Source organism: Prionailurus bengalensis, chromosome A1, assembly GCF_016509475.1.
Source record: "Prionailurus bengalensis isolate Pbe53 chromosome A1, Fcat_Pben_1.1_paternal_pri, whole genome shotgun sequence".
Lineage (NCBI taxonomy): Eukaryota > Metazoa > Chordata > Mammalia > Carnivora > Felidae > Prionailurus > Prionailurus bengalensis.
The window spans coordinates 79,159,291-79,186,157 of NC_057343.1; the positions used below are offsets into that span (position 1 = coordinate 79,159,291).

The 26,867-nt window shown below is 42.2% G+C and overlaps 1 protein-coding gene across 1 annotated transcript in view; it reads left to right on the top strand.

The window, feature by feature from the left end:
- MYO16 (myosin XVI) overlaps positions 1–26,867 on the top strand; it is a 609,750-nt gene that overhangs the window by 197,143 nt on the left and 385,740 nt on the right. The window contains 1 exon segment of the mRNA XM_043582911.1: positions 13,088–13,231. Within this exon segment, the coding sequence (XP_043438846.1) occupies positions 13,088–13,231 (144 nt within the window).

Consider the following 26,867-nt stretch of genomic DNA (forward strand, 5'->3'; position numbering starts at 1 on the left):
CATTAATCCCTGGGTCCCGGGTCTGATGGTGATGATAATCCTAGGCCAGGGACGTGCTGCTAACAGCTTTCTGTAGACAAGCATCCTCCCCTTGGCCGATACGATTATCTCTCTACCAGGAGGTGCAGTGATCAGCATGTTCAAAAGAGACCAGGCCAGGCTCTACGCTCTTTCCTCGGGAGTGTCTACCCCTGTCTCTATGTCCCACATCAAAAGATGATCGGGAGAGGATTAGATCCCAGGCCAGATGCTTCTGGTCTTTTCCTCTCCTATCTAACTTCATGTACACTTACTCCTTTTATTAAATTTGAGGAGATGCTGAAGTCATGGAGACTCATTTTTCCCATCTGTGAAATGGGCATATTATCTGGGCTCTTGTGCTCAGAGTGTTTGTTGTGATGTGTACCTACCGCTGCGTGCGTCGTGATGATCAAATAGATACGAAAATAACTTTTAAGCCACGACGTGCCTCTGATATGTTAGATATTGGTCAACATATACATTATATTGTATCATTTATGGTGCATTTTCATATGAATTAATTTTTCATTCTCAGTGTGGTTGGGAATATGCCTCTATTACCTTCCTAGTTGGAATGAGAAAACAGGAGAATGAAACACTTTGGCCAGGGTCACATAGTAGCAGACAGTACAGAGCTTCCCCTCTGGCCTCTGAGGACAAATACAACATTCTTGTCATGTGTTTTCCAATAACACCTGCAAGCTGTTCATTTAAGTTTTCAGAGAACACACCATTATTCTAATCCGAGTGCTGGAAGACCTGTTCTGCGAACAAATCACGTCAATGCATTGTTAATATTGCCAAGAATGCATTATTACTGAGTGTGTGTCTTTGTGAGAGAGAGAAAGAAATAGCCACTTCTTTATATATGTTATGCACTTGAGGGTAACGAGCCCATGAAAGTGCATCCTAGCCTTCGGCAAATCAGCGGTTGCTTTCTGGACATCTGACACACAGCCAGATGCCATTGTCTCCCTTCCCCCGGACCACGGCCACCCTCTCTTAAACCATCATCCCTTCCCTGGGTAGGGAGCATCATCTCTCCTCTCCCCAACCCTCCTCGCCTACCCTGAAGTCCGTTCCCACGCAGAAGCCCAATCAGTGTCACTCATCCATCCGAATATCCCAGACGCTTTCCTTCCTGCTCCAAGAAAAACCCAAAGTCCTATGTAGAGCCATCCCGTGACCTGCCCTCGCTGTGGCCCCACCCCAGCTACTCCCCTCTTGTTCTCGTGGCTCCTTGGTGTGCCCACCATGTTCACAGGTGCTCCCCGCCCCAGTCCTTTCCACCTGGAACATTGCTCCACAGGTGTCCACGCAGCCCATGCCTTCATTTGCTTGGGTCTCTATTCAGAAGTCCTCTAACACAACAGGCTCCCCTGGCTTGCCCTGGAGGATGTAGCAGCCTGCCGTCATGACTCCACGACCAACTTGACTTTCAGCTGGCTGCTGGTTTCTTTCTGGTGCCACCAAACAGACTACGGACCCGACGATCATGTTCTGTTTATTAGACTGTGTGCTCCCTGAGAGCAGGCACTGGGCATATTCTCCTCAGCCTATTTTATCTGCCGGGCCTGGGGGGTGCCCAGCATGCAGACGACGCTCAGCAGGTTTGTTGAGTAGGAAAGTTGATGCCTTAACTACTTAATTAATAACTGATGCTGTGATAGGTATTAGGGGTGCGAAGGTTCAGAACACATTCTGTGCCCATATGGAGTTTAGTTTTCTGAGGGAGAGAGAAAAAACAAACACCAATTGGAGAAGACCCAGAATACGGGTAACCAGACAACAGTGAAAGAGAAAGATAAGGAGGCCACGCCTGCCTGGGGAGAACATTCTGACATCTTTGTCCACCCTCCTGATCAGACTTAATTACCCTTTTATCGAAGATCTCCTAGCGCACCATCCTGGCTTCTAGCGATCTTGTCACGATGGGTTCTCATTAATGGATGATATGCCTTTTCTCTCTGCTAGCCTGAATTTTCAAAACCTGTGACTGTCTTAGATACTTTCATGTCCTTGGCGTGTGATGTATAGGAAATACTCAATCCATTATCCATGAATGAACGAATGCATGCATGCATGCATGCCTGGGCTCCAAGGACGTGAGGATCTCTTTGGCTAATGTGAAATTAGTTATTTGAGGCCCAGGTCACAGAGTATAAAGATTCAGAAATGGTGGAATCAGAAGGAAAAAAGAAAGGAGAGGATTAAAGCGATAAGATAGAGGGAAATGGTGCATCAACTTCACACTCAGTGCACGTATGTAGCGTTTCTCTACCGTGAGGCAGGGCTGTGAGCCTCAGATAAAGGGCAGGCGCAGGAGGAGTGCGCATGAGAAAGCCCGGTGACAGCTAACCGGCTACAGGCATGGTGCTGAGTCCCCTTTTGCTGGGGTTCCCGAGTAAATAAAAGCAAATGAAAAATTGCAGGTTGCCAGAGGGAGAAAATTACAGGGTTTCAACATGCCGTAGGTATTGAAAAAGGCAATTTAGGCATCTGAAATGTCAACTGAGCCTGTCTGCTGTTCGCCCCACCTTGGGGGCATCCTGTGTTAGGAAGCCTGATGTGTTATCAGCACCGAAGCTCTAATTATAGATGCTCAGATCAACGTCTTTGGGGAAAAAAGGCAGCATATGTTTGTGTGGGCCACCGAGAATAAGCTGCGGAGATTGTTGAGATTTCCGGAGTTTTGTTCGTTTAACTTAGTTAACGCTGAGTGAACTCATTCCAAGTGTAGATTTCGGTACATTTCTCTCAGAAGTGCCAGGAGAATTTTGACGTTGGAGATGAACAAATGCCATTGGATTACAGGTAGATATTTGCAAAGAAGGTTTTAGTGTATTTTATCATATAAAATCTTTAGTTTTATCTAATTTTCACACTTTCAATCAATGCCTCCCATTAGCTTGTTTACCTGCCCTTCATTAAATAATTCACGTATCAAACATATGGCAGGTGTCAACTCCTGTGAGAGACAGGGGGGAAATATTGACAGCAGGTAACTGTATCTGCACCCCAGGCATTTAGTCTTGGGAGGGCAAATAGATGAAAACTCAGATTTAACTCCTGAGTGGCTCAGTCGTTTAAACGTCTGACTCCTGATTTCGGCTCAGGGTCATGGTCTCAGAGTTTGTGAATTCAACTCCCACATTGGTCTCTGTGCTGATGGTTCAGAGTCTGCTTGGGATTCTCTCTCTCCCTCTCTCTCTGCCCCTCCCCTGCTCATACTCTCTCTCACTCAAAATAAATAAATAAACTTGAAAAAATAAATTATGGTATTTATGGATTCGGAAACAGAATCACATAGGTTTTGCTAAAATACTGTCCAGGGTTTATGTTCTGACTGCTAATAAATGAGCTCTTGAGAAGGAGCTCGTGATGATAACCAAACCGTCTTGAATGGGGTATGAAATCCAAATTCTTTTAATGTGACAGCAGCAGACCCCAGTGAAGCTTAAGTGAAATACGTTAGAAATGGGCAATACTTTCTTTGACCTGGTGGATTCTAGTTTGACATAAAGACAGGTCTTTGCATGGTGGACATCAGGTAGCTATCAAAAATACTGAGCCACAGCAGATACGGAAATCTGTTCACGACATATTGGTAAATACCAAAAGTAGGTTAGAGTGTAGTGTATTTAGTACAGTCAGGTAGATAGATGAGACGAGGGAAAGAGAGAAACTTTTTCAAAAGCAGAGAAAATCTTGATGGCTAGAGAAAAATTTTTAACAGTGACTCAGGTTGGGGAAAGGAGACAAAGTCTTTTCATTTTTACTCTGTCTTTTTACATATTGCTCGATCATTTACAGTAATCAGCATGTATCTTTCACATAATAGAAGAAATTAATCAAAGTGGTTACGGCTGCGTTTTTATTAGAAGCTTAAATTTTAATCACTTCCTGCTCTTACGAGAAAGTCTGGTGTCTGAATTGGCTGTTCATTGGACTTCACTATACACGTCTTTCAAGTTTCAGGAGCTGGGAGAAGCAGTAGTAATTAGAAAATAACCACAGTAGCAGCTTTTCAACATCTTAGTATCTTTTAAATTGAGGAGAAAACAGTGTATTTTGAAAAGAGTCACAGGCCAGCTGTTGTTGGTCTTTTCCTCTCATATGTAACTTCATGTACACTTATTCCTTTCATTAAATTTGAGGAGATGCTGAAGCTCACGGAGACTCATTTTTCCCATCTGTGAAATGGGCATATTATCTGGGCTCTTGTGCTCAGAGTATTTGTTGTGATGTGTATATTAGGACTGTGGAGGAAACGTCTAAAGAAAGATTTCATTTTATTTTAAAGTTTATTTACTTATTTTGAGAGGGTGGTGCAGAGAGAGAGAGGGAGAGAGAGAATTTCAGGCAGGCTCTGCACTGTCAGCACAGAGCCCGGTGCAGGGCTCGATCTCATGAACCCTGAGATTGTGACCTGAGCCAAATTCCAGAGTCAGACGCTTAACCAGCTGAGACCCAGGCGCCCCAAGGAAGATTTTATTTTAAAACTGATTTAGGCATTAAAGAGCAAACATGGTGGATAGATATGTGGAAGTTGTCTACACTTTCCCTGACCACCCACTCCAGAGCGTCTGGGCATCCACCAGGTTACTCTACCCTCCTTTGCTTTCCTGGAAGGTATAAGGGGAAAGCTGTAAGGCCAAGTGCTGGCAAGAAATGAATCATAGCAGAAGAAAATGTGCCCTCTCCAGGGACTGTCCCTGGAGTTTCTTGGGTGATGGGGAACAGGGGACATTGATACAGGATGGTAAACCAGGAAGCAGAGGCGATTGAATGAGCAAGATGGACCCAAGTGATCATGTCATTGAGGAGGAGAGCCCAACCATTCTGCAGTCTGAGGACGATGCTAGAAAGTGCTAGAAGTAGAGTTTCTGTTGCCTGGAAACCATGACTCCTTTAAATTTTTCCAAGGATGTAATTAATTCAATTTTTTAAAAATGTTTTACCTATTTTTGAGAGACAGAGAGAGACTGAGCGTGAGCAGGGGAGGGGCAGAGAGAGGGAGACACAGAATCCGAAGCAGGCTCCAGGCTCTGAGCTGTCAGTACAGAGCCCGACGCGGGGCTTGAACTCATGAGCAGTGAAATCATGACCTGAGCCAAAGTCGGATGTTTAACCGACTGAGCCACCCGGGTGCCCCAAAAGTCAAACGTGTGGCCCAACTTTGCATGGTAAAATCCAACATTTCTTTTGTCTGTGAGAATCATGTTATCCATAACTGGAAAGTCTGAGTCCAGCATTTTTTATCATTAATAGAGTATCCATCTGAATCTTGAATGAAAATCTCAACCTTGATCTATACTGCGAGTATATTTTTATTTGGAGTGCCTGCGTGCATGGCTTAGGGGGTAAAAGTGCACATTGTGGCATTTCTCAGAAGGTCACCAGAAACCGAAGGGAGTGAGTTTTCATTTTTGAGCAAATGTACCACACAGGACTGGTTCATTCAAAAATTCTAAAAAATTCGGTAGTAAAGTTACCAGCGAGGTTTTTTGTTTTGTTGTTTTGTTTTGCTTCTGCAATAATAGAACCCAATTTATAATGAATCAGAATCTTTCATGACAGGGTGAAGGCAGATGGGTGAGGAATTCTTTTCAGATGCCTTTGATCTGTGAGCCCCTCTGAGAAAAATCCCAGCCAATCAGTATGGAGAGCACTGGGACAGAGCCTTCCCAACTGGAACTTGGATGTTGCACCCAGAAAGGTTTTCCCTGAGGTATCAGCTTGAAACTCTCCTGCTCAGAAAGGCCTTCCATGCCAAATGATGTGTAATTCCCCAAAGAGCTATTTTCATTCCTCCTCCAGATTGTTCATGCTGTTTCCTACTTTGGGGTGCTTCTCTGAGATGGCCCCACAGCTCACTGGACTTCCCCATCATACTTCTCTTTTGACTGCATTACCCTCTTGAATTTGGCTATTGACTGGGGACAGTATCTAGTTCATAGACCAACTCTGGCATGGCACCACCCTGGGCGTATGGTAGATCTTCAGTGAATAATTAATCGATTATGATTAATGTCTCAGCCCACTTCCCCCCACAATCCTTCAAGACTCAGATCCTGTTCTGAGTACCCCATATTGGAGTACTATTCCAGTTCTATTCAGGCTGTTGGTAGCCCCCACCATGACTCTATAGAATGCTCTGAACACCCTCAATCTCATTTAAGTGGGTTGTCTGGTACTATGTTATTAAACATTACATGTTTAATTAAATTACATTAAACAAGTGTAGTTACTATGTCATTAAACATTACATGTACATTTCCAAGCACAGTACCTGGAATAGAGTGTTGCCTAACAAAATCTTGGTGATCCAAAGTGAAGCAAACCAATATTGCAGCCGAAGGGGCAGAGTTTACATTCACTTAAAAGGATAAAAGTTTGATTAGGATTTAAAATTTTCTGGAAATGCATCAATGGTACATCTGAATCTCTTTAGAAATAGCCGGTTTTATAATTAGAGTTTGGTTCAATTGGCTGGAAGATATGTGTGTTTGGAAGGCAGGTGGCAATAATAATAACCATAATTCAACTCTAGATGTTCTGGGTCATTTCTGTATGGCAAGGTAATCTGCAGTACAAGTATTTACCAGGGAGAAGATACAGATCTTCTTTGACTTACGATGGGGTTATGTCTGGATAAACCACGGAAGTTGAAAATATCATTAAGTCAAAATGCATTTGATACATCTAACCTACTGAACATTATAGCTGAGTCTAGCCTGCCTTAAATGTGCTCAGAACATGGACATTAGCCTACAGTTGGGCAAAACTCATTGAACGCAAAGCTCATTTCCTAATGTTGACTACCTCCTGTAATTTATTGAATTCTCTACCGAAAATGACACGCACAGAATGGTTACCTGGGTGCAGAATGGTTGTCAGCATCTCGGTTGTCTCTGCTCACGATGGCGTGGCTGCGTGGGGGCTGCGTCTGCTGCCCCAGCATCACAAGAGGGTGAACTGCGTGTCGCCAGCCCTGGACATGATCCAAATTCAAAATTCTTTCACACCTCCGTAACGTCTAAATATCATTAAGTTGAACCATGGTTAAGTCCGAGACCATCTGCACGTGAAAAGCAAAAATGGTGAGAGGTATGGTCAAGAGCATGTAATGAGTACAGTTCCTCAATGTGAGATAGTGGCAGATAAGTCGAAGTGATTTTGTGCAGATCCAGGCACTGGCTGGAGAGGCTGGCTGGTGGGATTGGTATTCAGTACAAAGGGCCATATGGAAGTTCTAGAGAGATTTCAAAAAATTTAAAAATTGCAACAGATTCAAATTCATTTTGCTACTGATAGAAATCTCTATACGTGTGTGCCCCTGTCTCTGTCCATCTGTGTCTGGTTGTAGAAATGTTTTGAATCGCTGAGAACTCATACAGATAAGACAGGAAAAATGGGCAATGATGAAAACAAATTGATTGTATAAATCATATTGCTTCCCCTCCCCCCACCCCTTCCAGAGAGTTCAGACATAATTTTTTTGTTTAATAGTAGACTTGTGCTCAGCACATGATATCCACTCAATAACTGATACCTGGATCAAATTAGATGTTGTCCCGGTGACTTTTTGCTTGTCTCCTCTGCCCCAGCGGCTTTGAAATCAACACTGCGAAGTAAAAAGGGAAGTGTGTGCTGAAAATGTATAGACATCGAGAATGAGAAAGCTAATATCACAGTATATCCAACTCATGTTAAAAAAAAAAAAACAGCCAAAAACTTGCAAGTGATAACTTTCATGTATGCACGATGAATGTGTGAATTCAATGTTTGGAGAAATCTTTCGATTTTCTGAGTGATAGATTTCAGGGTTGTTCAAGACATACTCCTTAGCTAACCAGAAGGACTAAAATACATAAGATATCCCTTATGACAAGATGTGGGGAGAAGGCAGAACATCTTACGTTTAAAATTGTCTGTATTTGTTTATTTGGTTTCTATGATTTCTCGGGTCTTTTCAGTGGAATCAGGAATACGTGTTGCATGGGGTTTGAACCTTGCGAAATGTTACCGTTGTTTAGAAACAGTTCCAAAGAGTGGAAACATGCATCACCGAGAAGCCGAGAAGCTGTGGACTGCCGACTTGGTGTGGAGAGTGTTCCCTGTCACTAATCCTGGCCAACTCAATAAACAGTCTTGGAGGAAGACTTATTTGCCTTGTTGCTCTCTAAGTATGCTTTAGGAGGTAGAACACGATGTTTTTGTCATCACGGGCTGTGATGTTAGGACTTATGACTTAGCGTGGAGCCAGTCTTGGTGGCGGTAAACCAGGGGCGGTAACTCCAGTAAAACGTGGTGGAGGTTTGTGGGGTCCTGGAGTCAAGGCACTTCACGCTTTCAGAGAGGGGGGTAACCCAGTGTTGCTGATGTCCTCAGACCATGGGGACGACTGTGATCTTAGTCCCTAACTTTGATGAAAGAGGAGAGTGACCCGGTTGGGAGAAGAGGGGTAGTATGTAAGGATAGAGTGAATCTTAGACAGAAGCACTTTAAGGTGAACAGACAATGATTCTAAAAGAATCAATCAGCTAAGGGGCGCCTGACTGGTTTAGTCAGTGGAGCATGCGATTCTTGATCTCAGGTCATGACTTCAAACCCCATGTTGGGTGTAAAGCTTACTTAAAAAAAAAAAAATCAATAAGCTCAGAAAATGGCCAAGCCTTTTCAGGGCCTGATAGGAGAAAAGTTTCTCTACACCAAAGAAGGCTGCAGGAGAGACAGTGTTTCCAGAGAGATCGATTTCCACTGAGGTTCTGTGGACATTTCCAGGTGAGGGAATGAACCAGAAGTTGGCTGGAAGGCAGTGCAGTGTGTGGACTTGAGGACCTGGTTGGGGGCAGGCTGGTTGAGAGGTTTGGCAGTTCAGCGAGGGCTTCACGGGCACATGGTCCGCTCAGTCACACGGGAGCTGTGCTCCGCAGGGCCCGTGCTTGGTTTCATGTTGTGCTGTCGCCATCTTGAAATTCTTAGCCATTTTTGAATAAGGGGCTTCACTGTTCCCTTTTGCACTGGGTCCCACAAATTATGCAACCAGTGTTGCCTGGACCTTAGAGAGGCAAGGGAAGAGGACAGGAGGAGCCAGAGACTTGGTTCCAGGCAGTCAAGGTGGACTGGTGCTGTCAGAGCTCTCTGAAGGTGACAGAGTGGCTGTTCAGCCACCTTCTTGGTGCTGTAAGCTGTTGCCAGAAACTGGCTGAAGTGATGAAAGGAGCCTGAACTGGGAGGAAGATTTGCTTGAAGAAAATTCTTTCTAGCGAGAATTAGCTTTACTATCTAACGATAATGTTGTAAGAACATTGTAACAGGAATGTTCAACCATCATAATCTTTTCAGACAAGTGTGATTAGAAGGTATTTATTGCTGTCAAATTATTATTCATGATCCGTGGAAATGTGGATCTAAAAATTACCTTACTTGAGAGAGGCTGATACCATTTTCAGCACTGTATCTAATTAAGTCTTTTTTTTTGGTAAAAGACACCGCAAAGGCAAACTGTAGGTATCTCTGAATTGTAAATGCAGATTCCCGAGGTGCAGGATGAGGATATCTTGACAGACACACGGAAGGAGGAGTCGCATCACCGTTGATTATGCAGTGAGTTATCAAAATGATAAAGAGAACAGAACAGGAATTACCTGCATGTGCATTTCCTAAAATAAATTGGATCCAGGCCCCAATTCTAAAACCTATTTATTGAGCCTTTATACTCTGATCCGTATCTTATTAGTCATCGTATCCAAACCTGCAGCCACTGTCGGTGGGGCCACGATTCATACCGTCTTCATTACGGTTACACATGACACGGTACATCACATGTGCAGAGATCTTGGTTCAGACCTGAAACTAATCCCTCAGATTTCACATCCGCCATTGCCCCACATGCGTCCACACATCCCAATACTGATGTCTGCTTCTATCTTCCTTTCTATGGGAAGTGTGCCATGATTTTGCATTACATTGACTATGTTCTTGAGACCTCCAGGCCTCAAGGAGGGAAATATGAATGTTTTCCATGACTGTATTATGCTTGTGAACCACAGTTCATACTTCTTTCTTTCTTTGTTCCTTCCTTGCTTCCTTCCTTTCTTCCTTCCTTCCTTTCTTTTCCTTCCTTCCTTCCTTCGTTCCTTCCTTCCTTCCTCTTCCTTCCTTCCTTCCTTCCTTCCTTCCTTCCTTCCTTCCTTCCTTCCTTTTTCTTTCTTCCTTCCTTTCTCTCTCTCTTCCTTTCTTTCTTTCTTTCTTCTTTTCTCTTCTTTCTTTCTTTCTTTCTTTCTTTCTTTCTTTCTTTCTTTCTTTCTTTCTTTCTTTCTTTCTTTCTTTCTTTTGTTCTTTCTTTGAAATATCAGTTAACAATTGGGCTATCTTCTAATTACTAATTTTAATGAGAATTAAATACGAAGGAAAAAACATAAATCAATCCACATACTCCCCATTTCAATCTGTGTGGTTACTGTCTGGAGATGTCCCACAGCTCACCAATGCTCTGTTCACTTATTTAAAGTCATTTTTTGCTCGCACGCCCTTTGTGGAATCTACGTTACTGGTTCACCAGTCTTGTCTTCCACAACATCTTGTTCATTGTTGGTTCCATTCATTGGTATAGTTTTTATCTCAGGCATGGTAGTTCTCATCTCCAGGAGTAAAATTTGAGTCTTACTGCTATCTTCCATGTCTCTACTTACTGTGTTCAAAGGTTTCCCAGTGTTTTGAACACACAGAATGCGGCTTATTGTAACAGTTTAACACACAGATTTGGTCCTTTGTTAGGTGTATCACTTCTGAGCTGGTTCCCCATTGATCATTCTTTCTCCTCCTTGTGGGTCTTATTTGCCTGCTTTCTTATATCTGGTCATTTCTTCTTGGATGTTGGACATAGTGAATGTTGCCTTGTTGGTTACTGAATATTTTTGTATTTCTGTAAATAATCTTGAGCTCTGTTTGGGGGGGCATTGGAGTTATTTGGAAACAGTGTTATCCTTTCAGAACTTGAATTTAATACTTCTTGGTGGGAATAGAGTAGCTTCCAGCCCAGGGTTCCTATCTCCCCTTCTACACCTGCACTGAAGCAAGACATGTGTGTGCACAGACTCCGTCCTGTGCGCACTGGCAAGCTCGGTCTCTAGACTTTTGGTTCAGTCTCCTCTTGAGTGGCCCTGGGTGACACAGATTCTTTCTGTGCTACAGCTTGGGAATGCCTTCAAGGCTGTGAGCTGGAGCGACAGCAACAATGTAACCGCCTCCTTTTCTTCCCAGCTCTCAGAAGTCATATTTTTTCTGAGTGGTTTTGTTTTTGTTTCAGCTGATTCAGGCAGGAATGTAAGTCTGGTTCCTGTTACTCATAACGGAAGTGCTCCTGTGGTCTTTTAAAATTCTACTATCCAGTGAATAGGTTGGAAAGTTGACATGGCAATACTTCTGGTGGTGGTATGGTTACTGTTTCTTTTGGGACGGAAACTTGTTTTATGCATCGAAATCTTATAAAAAACATATATCTTTCAATCCATAAATCTTACTAATAGATATTTAGCTGATTTATTGGCTTACGTCCTTTTTTAAACTAATTAACTAATATGCATTTGATATTAATGTAGCCTTTTAGATATAAATATAAAAAATCAGACTTCTGTAGACCAGATAATTCATAAGGTCCAGGGCAAAATGAATATGTGGGACTCTTCAAAAATTATGGGAAATTCATGATGGCCACAGAGCATTAAACCCAGTCCAGGACCCATCTACGCATGACTGCAGAGATCGTGCACCCGCAAAGCCAGCACTGACCAGCATATTTTTATGAGTTTTACCTATAAATAGTAAATAAAAGAAGCAAAACAATTTCCTGAAGAGTTTCATTTAGTAGTCTATGAAATTTCCAAAAAGCCAAGTATTATACAGTGATTAAAATTTATGTTAGAAGATTTCGAAATTATAATAGTTTGCTGTTACAAGTTGGCACTGTGGAGTTTTTAGTTGTGCTATGCAACTGGTGTGAGGGTTGCATTTGAGTATGATGGGGGATGAATTCTGAAGGACCGTGAAGGGTCATGTCTGCCTTGGATACAGTACAGTAGTGAAGCTTTATTCTTTGGTCAGTGACAAACTCTGTACATTTTAAAGCAGAAACATCATGTGATGAAATGTGTATTTCAGAAAGATAATTATGGTAAATTGTCCAAGATTTTCTGATAATCTTATCTACAAATGAAAAGCACTGCTAGGAATTTACCCAAGGGATACAGGAGTGCTGATGCATAGGGGCACTTGTACCCCAATGTTTATAGTAGCACTTTCAATAGCCAAATTATGGAAAGAGCCTAAATGTCCATCAACTGACGAATGGATAAAGAAGATGTGGTTTATATACACAATGGAATACTACATGGCAAGAGAAAGAATGAAATATGGCCTTTTGTAGCAATGTGGATGGAACTAGAGAGTGTTATGTTAAGTGAAATAAGTCATACAGAGAAAGACAGATACCATATGTTTTCACTCTTATGTGGATCCTGAGAAACTTACCAGAAGACCATGGGGGGAGGGGAAGGAAGAAAAAAAGGTTAAAGAGGGAGGGAACCAAAACACAAGAGAATCTTAAAAAGTGAGAACAAACTCAGGGTTGATGGGGGGTGGGAGAGAAGGGAAGGTGGGTGATGGGCATCGAGGAGGGCATCTGTTGGGATGAGCACTGGGTGTTATATGGAAGCCAATTTGACAATAAATTTCATATAAAAAATAATAAAGTTTGTTCACACACACACACACACACACACACACACACACACGAGAAGAGGACCCAAATAGTGAAAATCTCCCCCCCTTCCTAATGTCTGTCCTTATTTTCTTATTTTTCTTTCTACTGTGTATGGATGTAATTTCCCCTTGAGCCTTCCACGTGCCCCTTACGTGAGCTGGAGAACATGAATACATTCTTTCTCCATTTAGCCCCATCTCTCAAACTCTAGATTGCCAGTGGGGTTTTTTTCATGGACATTTGCAATAAACCTTATCACTGTTTGAAATATGTTTCCTTTTTTCTTCTTTCTTTCAGTGCGCTCGGTATGATAATGCCTTCATTGCAGAGATCCTGATTGACAGAGGGGTCAATGTCAACCACCAGGATGAAGACTTTTGGACACCAATGCACATCGCCTGTGCTTGTGATAACCCTGACATCGTCCTGCTGCTTATATTAGTAAGTAAAGCAATGTGGTTTATTACCATTTGATGATTCGATGGCATATAAAAGGCTGTGTATTTAACTAGTAACATTTCACAATATGTAATACTTTGGTTGATAAAAAAAATGTGTGTGTGTGTGTGTGTGTGTGTGTGTGTGTGAGTGTGATCGTTTGTTTTCCTGGAATTACCAGATAATTAGAGACTAAGGTTGTGGGTCACATAGTTCATAAAACAAATTGCACAGATGTCATGTGAAGCTATGCTGCCTTTTCTGGGAAATTATAAGCCTTAATATTTGCAGATCAGTCTTAACTAAAATGGTTTGAGAAGTGTTGTTTCATTAAGTCCACAGTCCATTCTGTTCTTAATTTTTAGCCAACTAGACACACGGTATCTATTAAATCTTATCCTCTTGGTGACATCTAGTAAAGAAGTATCTGCAACATTTCTTTATGAGGAAATGAAAACGTTAAGTATAACAATCACTAGATTTACTTGTCACTCTTGTTTTCGGGTAGAGCTTAGACGCTGACATTGACTCTCACACCACACTTTAATTATTTTGGAATTAGGATTGGGGATTTTTTTTTCTGGTGAGTTTAGCTCTAACAAAGGTTTTAAGAAGTTGTGCAGGATTTTTTTGAAAACATGTGCCTCTCAATGTCTGATGACATTGTGTGTCTTTAACAGACAGAACTGAGCAACAGAATTTGACTTTACTGCATGTATGAGCTGGAGGTCAAATCTGTAGTTTTCGAATTAACATTTTCCTGGTTCTGCAGTTCCCTTTTCTCACATTGTATGCATAGTTCTATTTCTGATAGTTATCTTAGTGACCTTCATTTACCGAGCATTTAATTAATATTTATTGCTTATCACTTTCAACACAGTTCCTGCCTTTGAAGAAATTACAGTTTATTCATTCATTCAGCAAATCATTGTTGAATAACCACTATGTTCTAGGTGCTACACAGTGGGCAAAAAGACATTGGATGTTATAGAGCGTGGCAAAAACAAACGAAAGCAAGTAAAGTGAGACTGAGAAATTTGATTAGTGGCTTAAGCCAGTCTGAATAGTCTGCCACCATCTAAGAGCCAGCCCAGCCAGCCATCCACGGGAATAATTTACTTTTAAATAAATATGGATGAAACACATTGTCCTAAAAATTGTAATTTCTATAGAAACGTGTACCCATCAACAACCCCAAACGAGAGATTTATTTTGTTTCCAGTATTAAATGCCATTGTACTTAGTTTAGCACCGCATTGTCCAATATTCTCTCTGTTTTCCAAAGATTATTGATGCGTAAGAGACTGCGTAAATATTTGAGTGCCTTTTGTTCTGTACCAAGAGGGTCAGCAGTGAACAAAAGTAGCCGAAATCCCTGCAGAAATCCCTGCCTCGTGGGGCTTACATTCTACCGGGGAGAAGGACAAACACGCAAATGAGTCAAATACACAGGATGTCACCCACAGAGAACCGTTGGAAGGACAAGAAGAGAGGAGTAGAGAGTATTAAGGGGTGGCCTCATGGAGAAGGTGACACGTGAACCATGAGCCACATGGAGGGGTAGTCACGAGGTGAGCAGGGTGTGGGGGGATAGCAAGGGCCTTGTATTTGTGGAACAGCAAGGAAACCAGTGCAGCTGGAGTGCGGCGGGTGGGGGCGGGGGGGCCAGTGTCGGAGACACAGGCGGTGGATCTGCTGGCACCAGTGGGTGGGACATTGGAATCTCCTTTCACCCCAGGTGACTCGGGGATCCTTTGGAGAGTTTGGGTGGAGAAATGATGCAATCGGACTTATGTCTGAGAAGGTCACTGCCTGCTGTGTTGTGAACAAACAAGCGGAGGGGAAGGATGGGGGGCACTTAGCACCCTGCTGTCAGCCGCCAGGCTAGCCCCGGTGGGGTGGTGGGACGTGACTGGCATCTGCACGTGTGCAAGGTCAGGCTGTCCGTGTTTGGTGTGGGATTGGATTTAGCGCTTGAGAGAAGGGACACGAGTCACAGATGGCCTGCCCCTTTTGGTGCGAAGACGAGAGGGTTGGAATTTGTGTTAAAAGCATCTGAATCATCTTTTTCAAGATTGTCAGGAAATCGTTGTCTAGAGAAACAATTCCATCTCTCTCTCTCTCTCAAAAATAAATAAATAAACATATTTTTATAAAGGGGGCGGTCACCTGGGTGGCTCAGTTGGTTACGTGTCTGACTCTTGGTTTCGGCTCAGGGTCGTGATCTCATGGTTCGTGGGTTCGAGCCCTCTGCTGTGATATCGTGGACCCTGCTTGGGATTCTCTCTCTTCCTCTCTCTCTGCCTTCTTCCACCCCCTCAAAAGTAAATAAATAAACATAAAAAAAAAGATTTCGGTGAGTTGAGATAATTACGTATTGTGGGTTTTTGTTAAGTAGAGATGTGTGAATGTGTGTGTTGCTGTCGTATCCTGAACAGCATTAGAACATTCCTACTTTAATTGGATCACAAGTGGTTTGTGTTTATTATGGAGTAGGTTTAGGTACTGTGAATATTGTCAGTATTCTTGCCAAATGATCTACAAAATTCTAGAAGATACTAATACTTGACTTTTATACAGCACTTCATATGTTCCTGGTATTTTTCTACAGGCTTCATAGGGATTAATTCACCCTACTACATATGTGCTAGCTTTCACCTGCCTTGGATAGGTGAGGGACGGGTGCTCAGAGAGGGCAGTGCAAATGTTGCAGGCCGGAACATAGTGTCTGAGACCAGGTTTGGTGTCCTAATCTGAACCCCAGTCCTTGTGATCTGTTGTCATATGGCTAATGCTAGAATTCATACAGAGCCAGAAGTCCCCAGAGTGGACTACTAAGGCCGTCATTCCCATTGTTGTTTTTTATAATTTTTTAAAATATGTATTTATTTTTGAGAGAGAGAGAGAGACAGAGCATGAGTGGGAGAGGGGCAGAGAGAGAGGGAGACACAGAATCCTAAGCAGGCTCCAGGCTCCGAGCTGTCAGCATAGAACCCAACACTGGGCTCGAACCCATGAAACTGAGAATATGACCTGAGCCTAAACCAAGACTCAGATACTTAACCTTCTGAGCCACCCAGGCGCCCTCGTATGAACCTTGTTTTCGATGTCTTTCATTTTAAAGACACCATTTTATTATTTTATTTTATTTAATTTTTATTTTTAGAGAGAGAGAGGGAGAGTGTGAGCGGGGGAGATGGGTAGAGGGGCAGAGGGAGAGAGAGAATCATAAGCAGGCTCCAAGCCCAGCGCAGAGCCTGACACAGGGCTTGATCCCACGACCCTGGGATCTTGACCTGAATCAAAATCGAGGGCCGGGCACTCAACCAACTGAGCCACTCAGGCACCCCATAAAGACACATTTTAAATATATACTGATAATTAATAAACATCATCGAACTCACGGCCAGTGACACTGTAACTCATGCCTGAAGGAAGTGTATCCACCCACATATTTTCCCCATAAGGCTCATCATAGCTTCCTTGCGCTTAGAAGCAGTAGATAGGACTTCAGCACCATGCTTGGGGCTCATTTTAAGCAACAGAATCACCAACAAAAGGACAAAAGTGTGAAAAACATGGCACCAAATAGACTACAGTAAGACTTTTTTTCACTATGACCCTGAACCAAGAAGACGCAGCATCGTCTCACACAAGCTCGGCTCCCAGCATGTGCACTGGGTGACTGGAATGTTCGTGCATGTGCGCGAATGGCCATGGACGTGTACCCGAAGTGCTCATCTTGGTGTTACAAAATAATTCGGCAAACAGGAATAATGAGGACCCACTGTGTTTATTACTAAGCAAGACAATTGATACTTTCTGGAATTTTAAGTATGAAATGGAAATCATTTAAACCCAGTATATTTTCGGAATTGGGGTGGGTCCAAGAAAATGATGGGTTTCTGCAGTAACTTTTCAAAACTTAGACCAAAAAGAAATATGATTTTTACAATTTCGAGCACGTAGTAAATAGGGCTTTGCAGTTTCCTCGAAGTTTTACAAATACCTCACTGGGAAAATAGAGTATTTCTATGATGTGAGTAACACACTTAATATATAATCTCTATTTTTATGCAAAGAATCCGATATCAGAGAGGTTATATAATAGAATAAAATCTCAAATCTAAATGTTTTGGGTCCCAATAAAATAATGCACTATATTTTTTATATTTATATATAAATATATATATACATATATATTTATGTTATATATAAATACATGCATTTAATTATATATATAACAATATATATCATAATAGTTTGTCCACTGAGAATTTTCTTTTACTTACCTTATTTTAGTGATTGTTGAGCATCTCCCATATGTACATTTTTATTTTTCATCTTACATTATCTGATTTTTTGAAAATATTTTCTGATTTGCACCATATTCGAACACTAATGTTCTATAGCTCAATATTTCACCTTGGTTTTTTTTTTTTTTAATAATTTCAAGGTAATTTGCCATTTCCCAGATTTTAAGAAGCTTTTCTATTAGGAATAAATCTCAAAAGCTGATAATTGATGAACTCCAGTCATGTCAGGATTTATTCTCTTGAAAATCTCGATTTCACATTTATTCCAACATGTTTATACATGTATGTGTCTGCGTCATGTCTGGAAGCACACGATGAGTGAGCGCTTATAGGATACGCTCAGAACTTGCTCAGGCACTTGGCTCACCAGCCGGCTTCCCTCTGCCATCAGGTGCCACGGGACTGCGCTCAGGGTGGTCTCTGGGTCCACTTGCTCTCTTCTCCCCTCTTTCCTCATGTGACTTTGGATAAAAGATTTGCATTTATTGCGGTTTTCTGAATTTTCACATCTGATGGCGCAGTGCGGCCCCTTCCAAAGCCGGGGCAAATGTGAACACTGTAACAGCCCGTGGCATTTGGAACCATATGAAACAAATCCCTTTCATTTGGAGCTCATTATTTTGAAAGGAGAATAATTTAATTGAGTCAAACACTGCGGGGTGCTTATTTATACTGGAGAAAATGATTCACCCGTGTTACTGACAGATCATCTCGGGCTTTTTCTCTTTTCCTGTTGAAAAACTTGGGAGGCTATAATTTGATATTCCACATGTCCTGGCATTATTTAATAAATCTTACTCTATAAAGGGTAGCTCTGATACATAATTACAAGAAGTGAGTAATAGACAATTGAAGGATACAGTGTCATTTTAATTAGTTTTATTTATTTGCTTATTATTTTTTAAAAATGTATTTATTTATTTTGAGAACGAGAGAGACAGACCACATAGGCAGGGGCTGGGCAGAGAGTGAAAGAGAGAGAACCCCAAGCAGGCTCTGCAGTGCCAGCACAGAACTGCGAGATCATGACCTGAGCCAAAGTCAAGAGCCAGACAGTTAACCCAGCTGAGCCCCCCAGGTGCCCCAGGGTAATGGTGAATTTTTTCTGTTACATGCTCCCAGGAGATATTTCAAGGGCTTTTCACTCCTTGAAATCAGGTGCAGGGAAAATGTTAGCAGGTGGACAATCATTTACTAAGGGGAGCTCAGCAGTATCTTTACCATTGGCCGCAACAACGCACACGGAAGGTTTTTTCGATCCTTGGCTTTTTGTGTTTGAACGTCTGATGTTCGCGATTTTTTTGCCTGTTGGATAGAGGGTGTCATGGACCGTGTCTGGTGGGCAGTGTGGAACCAGATCATTTTAATGGGTGCCGCATTTAATGGGTGTTAGTTTCTGGGAACTAACAATTCTGTCATAACTAAAACAGTAAATGATATTTCAAAAGCATGTTGCTTGCTTTGTGTTAGTGGCTTCAACTGAGAGGTCAAAATTAACTCATTCCCAGACTTTACTCGTTAGTTGCTTGGACCATTCTATACTAGTATGGAGTTTTTATATTGTTTCGTTACAATTTATCTTTCCCATCACTTTGATTTAAATATTAAGACATGGGGCACCCTGCTGTTTAAGATTATATTTCTCCCTAGAAAATGAGCTATAATTCCAGATGGTTCAGGGTAAGTCTGATTCTCCAAGACCTGTGGCAGAGCTGATGTCTTTATCAACTTAAAAAATTTTTTTTCTTAATATTTATTCGTTTTATTTTGAGAGAGAGAGAGAGAGAGAGAGAGAGAGAGAGAGAGACAACTTGAGTGGGGGAGGAGCAGAGAGAGGGAGACACAGAATCTGAAGCAGGTTCCAGGCTCTGAGCTGTCAGCACAGAGCCCGACGTGGGGCTTGAACTCATGAACCATGAGATCAGGACCTGGCCAAAGTCGGACATTCAACCGATTGAGCCACCAAGGTGCCCCATCTTTTTATGTAAATGACCCTACATATGATATTCGACCTCTTTCTTAACAGTTTATCTTGCCTTCAACTCCACTGACAAAATAAGTTTTCAGGCTTGAATGTGTTTGGCTTCACCCAACAAACTGTTGATTCCTCCCCCCCCAACATTTATTCACAGCCTTTGTTCCATTCCAAAAGGTGTGTGTTCGTTCTCTCTACACTATGTGCTCATCCGTCCTCTCTAGATTCAACTAATTTCCACCCTTTGAAGGATTTCTTCCTCACTTTTTCATCTCTCATTTCCATGGTCTTTCTATTGGACTCTTCTTTTAAATTCATAGTTAGGTCCCAGGATCTTCCATTAATTCAGAAAATAAGGAAAACCCTGATCAAATGTATTTCCTGTAATTGTCACCTCAGTGTCTCTCTCATTTTTATAGTCAAGCTTCTCTGAAGAGCAGTGTGCATTTGCTGACCCACTTATCACCTCTCGGCCACGCTTCGGTGCGGCCAGGCTGGCTGCTGTCCATGCAAGGACCACAGCGTGGCCCTTGCCAAGAACACGGTTGGCATCGCTGTGATGGACTCGGGAGGCACATTTTATTGTTTACCCTACTTAATTTATCTCACTAGATCTGAAGGCAAGTGGGTCAAAAAAGGAACTTGGGCAGACATCCAGGTTTTTAGCCCCTGTTCGTGGCCATTAACCCCAAGAGCCTCTTTGCTTTATTGAGGTATGCTTGATAAACATGATTGTGTATACATATATTTTAAATTTTTTTAATGCTTATTTTTGAAAGAGAGAGAGACAGAGGGTGAGCAGGGCAGGGGCAGAGATACAAGGAGACACAGAATCGGAAGCAGGCTCCAGGCTCCGAGCCGTCAGCACAGAGCCTGACGCGAGACTCGAACCCACACACCGTGAGATCATGACCTGAGCCAAAGTCGGATGCTTAACCTACTGAGCCACCCAGGCGCCCCATGATTGTATATTTTTTAAGTGTACAACGTGATGATCTGATATAAGCATACTTTGTGAAACGATTACCACATTCAGATTAATTAATATACATCTACCAACTCACGTAGTGGCCAGTAATTCTTTTTCTGTTGTGGTAAGAATGTGGTAGGAAGATCTACTGTCTTAGCAAAACTCAAGTGTACAAAAGTCACCATGCTGTATGTTAGATCCTGAAAGCACATCCATCCATCTGTAACTGGAGGCTGGTTCTCTGCCCAGTAGCTCCCCATCTCCCCGACCCCAGCCCCTGGTGACCACCCTTCTCCTCTGTGTTTCTAAGAGTTTGACGTCTGTTTGTTGTACGTCCTACCATGGCCTAAACCTTCCCATCACTAAAATCTACAGTGAAAATCCATCCTGACTTTACGGTGAAAATTCTCACTCAATATTCACTGAGACTAAGACCATGAAAGGGATTTCAGAAAACGGGCAATAGTGTGTGCTTCGTGATTTTTCTATGACTTGACATAAAATTCTTTGAAGGACAGAGAAATACACTTTCATAGGCATCTGGCAGAAACATGAGTCCTTTTGGTTTTTCCCAGGCTTGGAAAGTTTGAGACACACATGTGTCCACGTCTAAGGCATAAGGAAAACTTCCTTAGGCTTCCCTGTTCATTTATGTAAGCTCCCATTTTTGGTAAATTATACTTCTTCTTCAAAAGTGCTTTCCATTATAACCTTTTTTCATCTACATTTAAGACAATTTAAAAAATTTAATAATTTAATATTGTAAAGCATTTAGATTTAATTTCTGAATGTCCTTTTAGTAAGACATATTGTTTTTCTTTTTAAAAAAATTTTTTTAATGTTTATTTATTTTTGAGAGAGAGAGCGTGAGCAGGGGAGGAGCAGAGAGAGAGGGAGACACAGAATCCGAAGCAGGCTCCAGGCTCCGAGCTGTCAGCAGAGAGCCCGATGTGGGGTTCAAATCCACGAACCACAAGATCATGATCTGAGCTGAAGTCGGACACTTAACCAATTGAGCCACCCGGGCACCCCAAGATGTGGTATTTTTCTAATCACAGAAGCAATTCACATTTATTTCAGAAGCATTGAAAAATATAGAAAAACCAAAAGAACATAAAAGTCCCCCACAATCCCACAGCTCAGAGAAAGTCAACGTTATCATTTCAATGCACAGCTTCCTGGTTCTTTGTGGGGGTGAGCGTAGCACCCACTTAGTCCATACAGTTTCTTTGCAATATCGCAAAATTATTCCATGTTTTTAAGTATTTTGTGAAACGTGTATTTAGAGGCTGCACAGTGTTCTAGAGTTTAGATGCTGTAATACTTTTGGGGAATTTCAGCTGTTTCGAGTTTCTCATGCTTAAAAATGATGAGTAATTTGTAACTTAAAAGAGCTGCTATTTACAATGGAACATAATCATCAGTTTTATTTCCTCCATGACTGAGTGGAAGAAGTTCAACTAAAGAGAGCTCTGAGGACGGATACGGATGTCTACGCATCTGGCTCTTTCTAAACTAGAAGCACGTAACTGAGTTTTTCCTAGCTGTTGCCAACTGAATTTCAGCATAAGAATTACACCGTGATGCTCTAAGACACTCCTCATGTGAAATGGCTGGCCTGTACCTCTGGAGTGCATCTAATAGTTCAGTCCTTGGAAGACTGACAAAGTAGCCAAGTCCAGAACCCTGCATGAGAAGGGCTGTGCTATCGTGCCCCACAGCAAGTTTGTGTGGGACGTGGGCTACTGTAGGGTCAGAGATGCCTGGAAGTACTTACTTAGAAGCATCATGTGGCATTTCTGCTCTGCTTCGTTTCTCACCCCCTGCCCCCCGACCTTGTGTTCAAGGTTACATCTCAAGAACGGCTTTGGGATGATGAAATATCACCCCTTTGTGGGTGTCATAGCCCGGGAGTCCTTATACAATATGACTGCCTTTCGATTTGGAATGTGCCTTCTACGTAGGTAGCGCTGGATTGTGTATAGAGCAGTGAAAGAAAATAACCTGCTATCATATGCCTTGACTTTTGGTTCAAGTTGTGTTTTTCTCAATGTTCATTCCCTGTAGGCCGATGATCAGTATCCCATGCAGATTTTCCCCTACTGTGTGCCCTCTATGTAGCATTGCTTAGGAGTTTATATTTTATTAGCAATGACTTGCACTGAACCACTTCTGTAAGTGATCACTGTTTCGACGACCCTGTAGTTCTGAGGTGGTTAGATTTTCATACAGTCTGTTCAGCTAAAGAGAAGAGAAAAGGGTCAAGACATTCCCATGAGCATAGAGAAACATTGGTCTTCTGATCCCGGTCATTACAGCTCCCTCTTTACCTCCATTGGAAGAGCATGCCTGACCGCCATACTGGCTGCTAGCTGTGGGTGACAGAGTGTTTTTTACTTAATTCCGAACTCATCCCGGGGACTTGGATGCAATGTTTATTAATAAATCAAGCTCCACAAGATAAGAAATTCCTTCACAGTCAAATTTAAAGAAACATTCAGTCCTTAAACCGCATTGGAAAAGCACATTATCGTACCAGGATCCTGCTCACTGCTTGCTCGTGTTGGGAGGGCTCGTAAACACAGACCCAGAACAGTGCATATTTCTGGTGATGCTTTCCTGTAATACCATTGTTGTCATTCATGATTCTTGACACCCTCATTTCTTTTTCAATATTATATCTGTTACAACAACCAGATCTGGGTATTTTAATATTCACAGAAATATGATGTTAGGTAATTTAGTCTTTAGATTTTTTTTCATTTTCAGTGAAGATATTATGAGATATATATATATATATATATATATATATATATATATAATTTCTATCTATAATTTTCTGATATCTAATATATATATAATTTCTATCTATAATTTTCTGATATCTAATATATATATAATTTCTATCTATAATTTTCTATGATATCTAATATATATAATTTCTATCTATAATTTTCTATGGTATCATATATATACATATATATACATATATGCATATATATATGCATATACGCATATATGTATATATATTTATATATACATTCCTCAGTGAAGCTGGAGAGGAGAAAGGACATTGATGTGTGAGGGGCTGGTTCCACCAGGATCCAGTGCCCTCACCTCTGTTACCTCCTCTGAGCAGAGTTTAGTTGGCAGTGAAAATGTGCAGGGACAGAACTTTGAGAGCATCAGTCTGAGATTGGGGAGAGTTAATTGGAAGGTCGCTGATAACGAGAAATTCTCAACAATAGAATAGTTTAAGAGACTTCACTTCCGTCTCCTCTCCGAGTGAGATGACAGTCGGTCTTAATGACGTCATTGCCCGGGGTTTTCACAGCCAGCGACACAACCAGGTGAGGATCCACCTGGGGTTTGTTTCCAAAATTCATGTCCGTCCCATTTCTGCCACGCTTCTGTATCTACTGCCTTTCTTGGGCTTTGATGAGAGTGGGGATTATTTCATAAATTTAACTGGACCCTTTAAATAAACTGTAAATACCGTGAAAATAGCTTCTTTGCCTTATAATTTTTATACCACTTCTGCACCCTCATCTGAGAACTGCAGATACGAAGATGCGAAAGAGACCTCAAAACATGGAATAGGGTTATGGGATTGCAGAGTCTGGCAGGGACCTTGTCACATCATCTCATCGAAAGACTTATTTGAACTGTCCCAGGGGTCTGGGGCTGGGTTTGGAGAGGAAGCCACCTCTCCACCTGGCACAACGCCATTGATGGATCTGCTCAGGGATCCTTGAATCCTGACGGGTTTAACCTTTCCTACGGCAGTCAGATTCACCTGCTTCTTCTCGCACGTACTATGCTCTGGATTAGTACAAATTCTGATGATATTTTAGAACAAAAAAAGCCATTCTCCAACGTTTATTTATTTTTGGGACAGAGAGAGACAGAGCATGAACGGGGGACGGGCAGAGACAGAGGGAGACACAGAATCGGAAACAGGCTCCAGGCTCCGAGCCATCAGCCCAGAGCCCGACGCGGGGCTCGAACTCCCGGACCGCGAGATCGTGACCTGGCTGAAGTCGGACGCTCAACCGACTGCGCCACCCAGGCGCCCCTAAAAAAAAGCCATTCTCAATAAGCTGCAAGGGAGTCTTCTCCTCAAACTCAGGATAAAAATGGAAACACTATTTTCAAAAATATCTCTGGCGAATTATGTGCATTCATTCATTCATTCATTCATTAAATACATTTTTTATTGAGGGACCACTGTGTGCTGTGTGCTAGGCTGGCTCCTAAGGATACATGAGCAACAGAGCAACCAAAGCGTCTTTGGCCTTAAACGTGGATACTGTGTAGGAAAGAAGGTGAAACTGAGCATAAACACTAATTTGTTTCTTAGTGTATACATATTAATATATTTACATCAATATTTTTATGCGTGCCTCACATCAAATCTCAGCTTCGGGTGAGGGTTGGGATGGGGTAAGGCTGTGTGTGGACCTCACCCCCGTGGCCATGCGCACACGTGGACTAAGACAGAAGAGGCCCCTCAGTGGAAGCAATGCCTTTGCAAGAACATGACCTGAAATGGTGGTGAGTCACTCTGGGCTTAGGATGTGGTGATGAGAGTGAAGGAAATACTGATGTTATATTTTGAAGGTGAAATCAGTAGTAATGTGGGTCGTTTAACATCAAAGAAGGAGAGGGAATTTAAAAATGACTCCAAGCCATCTGTGTTTGGGAAATTGGAAGGGGTGGTGCAAAGACCATCAGAGAAAAAAAGTTTTCTGTGGGAGGGCTATGCATTCCTTTTTGAACATGTCAAGGTCAGAATCCATGAAAGATCCACCGGGGGATGTCCAGGAGGCATTGTTTCTGGAACTCAAGAGAGAGAGTCTCATCTACACACATGGGAACAGAAGCCCTCGAGTAAATCAGGTCACCCAGTCAAAATGAAAGAACATTTAGAGTGCCTGGGGTGGCTCAGTTGGTTGAGCGTCCTACTTCGGCTCAGGTCATGATCTCACAGCTCGTGAGTACGAGCCCTGCGTCGGGCTCTGTGCTGATGGCTCGGAGCCTGGAGCCTGCTTCGGATTCTGTGTCTCCCTCTCTCTCTCTCCCCCGAACCCACTCGCATTCGTCTCTGTTTCTCTCAAAAATAAATAAACATTAAAAAAAATTTTAAATAAAAAGAAATGAAAAAAAGTGAAAAAACATTTGAAAGATGGTCCAAAGTATACCAATTAAAAGACTGTTAGAGAAACAGGAGGCTGCAGAGAAAACTGGAAGAGAGGAGCCAGATTTAGAAGGCAAACCAGAAGCTGGTGCTGTCGTGAGTGTCCAGGGGAAACATGGCTGGAGAGTTTCCTTGTGGATGGCGGAGTGGGAATTAATGGGAGAAGCTAGTCATTCAAACGTGGGGAAGTAAATGCTAGGAAAGTTTCAAATTGTGTCCCAAGCTCAAATGCAAGCACATATACACTCTGTGTCATTTCCCTTTCGTATGTGTATAAATATCGCAGTGTGGAACATTAAAACTGTAATAGAGGGGCGCCTGGGTGGCGCAGTCGGTTAAGCGTCCGACTTCAGCCAGGTCACGATCTCGCGGTCCGGGAGTTCGAGCCCCGCGTCGGGCTCTGGGCTGATGGCTCAGAGCCTGGAGCCTGTTTCTGATTCTGTGTCTCCCTCTCTCTCTGCCCCTCCCCCGTTCATGCTCTGTCTCTCTCTGTCCCCCAAAAAATAAATAAACATTGAAAAAAAAATTAAAAAAAAAACTGTAATAGAATATGCTAGACTAAAGAAAGAAAAAGAAAGAGAGGAGCTGATACCATAAGGCACCAGAGATAAATCACACATGAGGACCATTAACGCAAGGTATTTAGGGACAGAAAATATCAATTGTCCGTATTCACAGTTTGCCGGTAAACAAAACCAGAAAAGGCTGTATTTTCTCTGAGCAAAGTATGGAGTGTTCGGATGAACAAAATAAGCCTTTTATTTTATGTATTTATTTTTTTAATGAAATTTATTGTCAGATTGGTTTCCATACAACAACCAGTGCTCATCCCAACAGGTGCCCTCCTCGATGCCCATCACCCACCCTCCCCTCCCTCACACCCCCCATCAACCCTCAGTTTATTCTCGGTTTTTAAGAGTCTCTTATGGTTTGCCTTCCTTCCTCTCTGTAACTTTTTTTTCCCCTTCCCCTCCCCCATGGTCTTCTGTTAAGCTTCTCAGGATCCACATAAGAGTGAAAACATATGGTATCTGTCTTTCTCTGCCTGACTTCTTTCACTTAGCATAATACCCTCCAGTTCCATCCACGTTGCTGCAAATGGCCATATTTCATTCTTTCTCATTGCCAAGTAGTATTCCATTGTGTATATAAACCACATCTTCTTTATCCATTCGTCAATT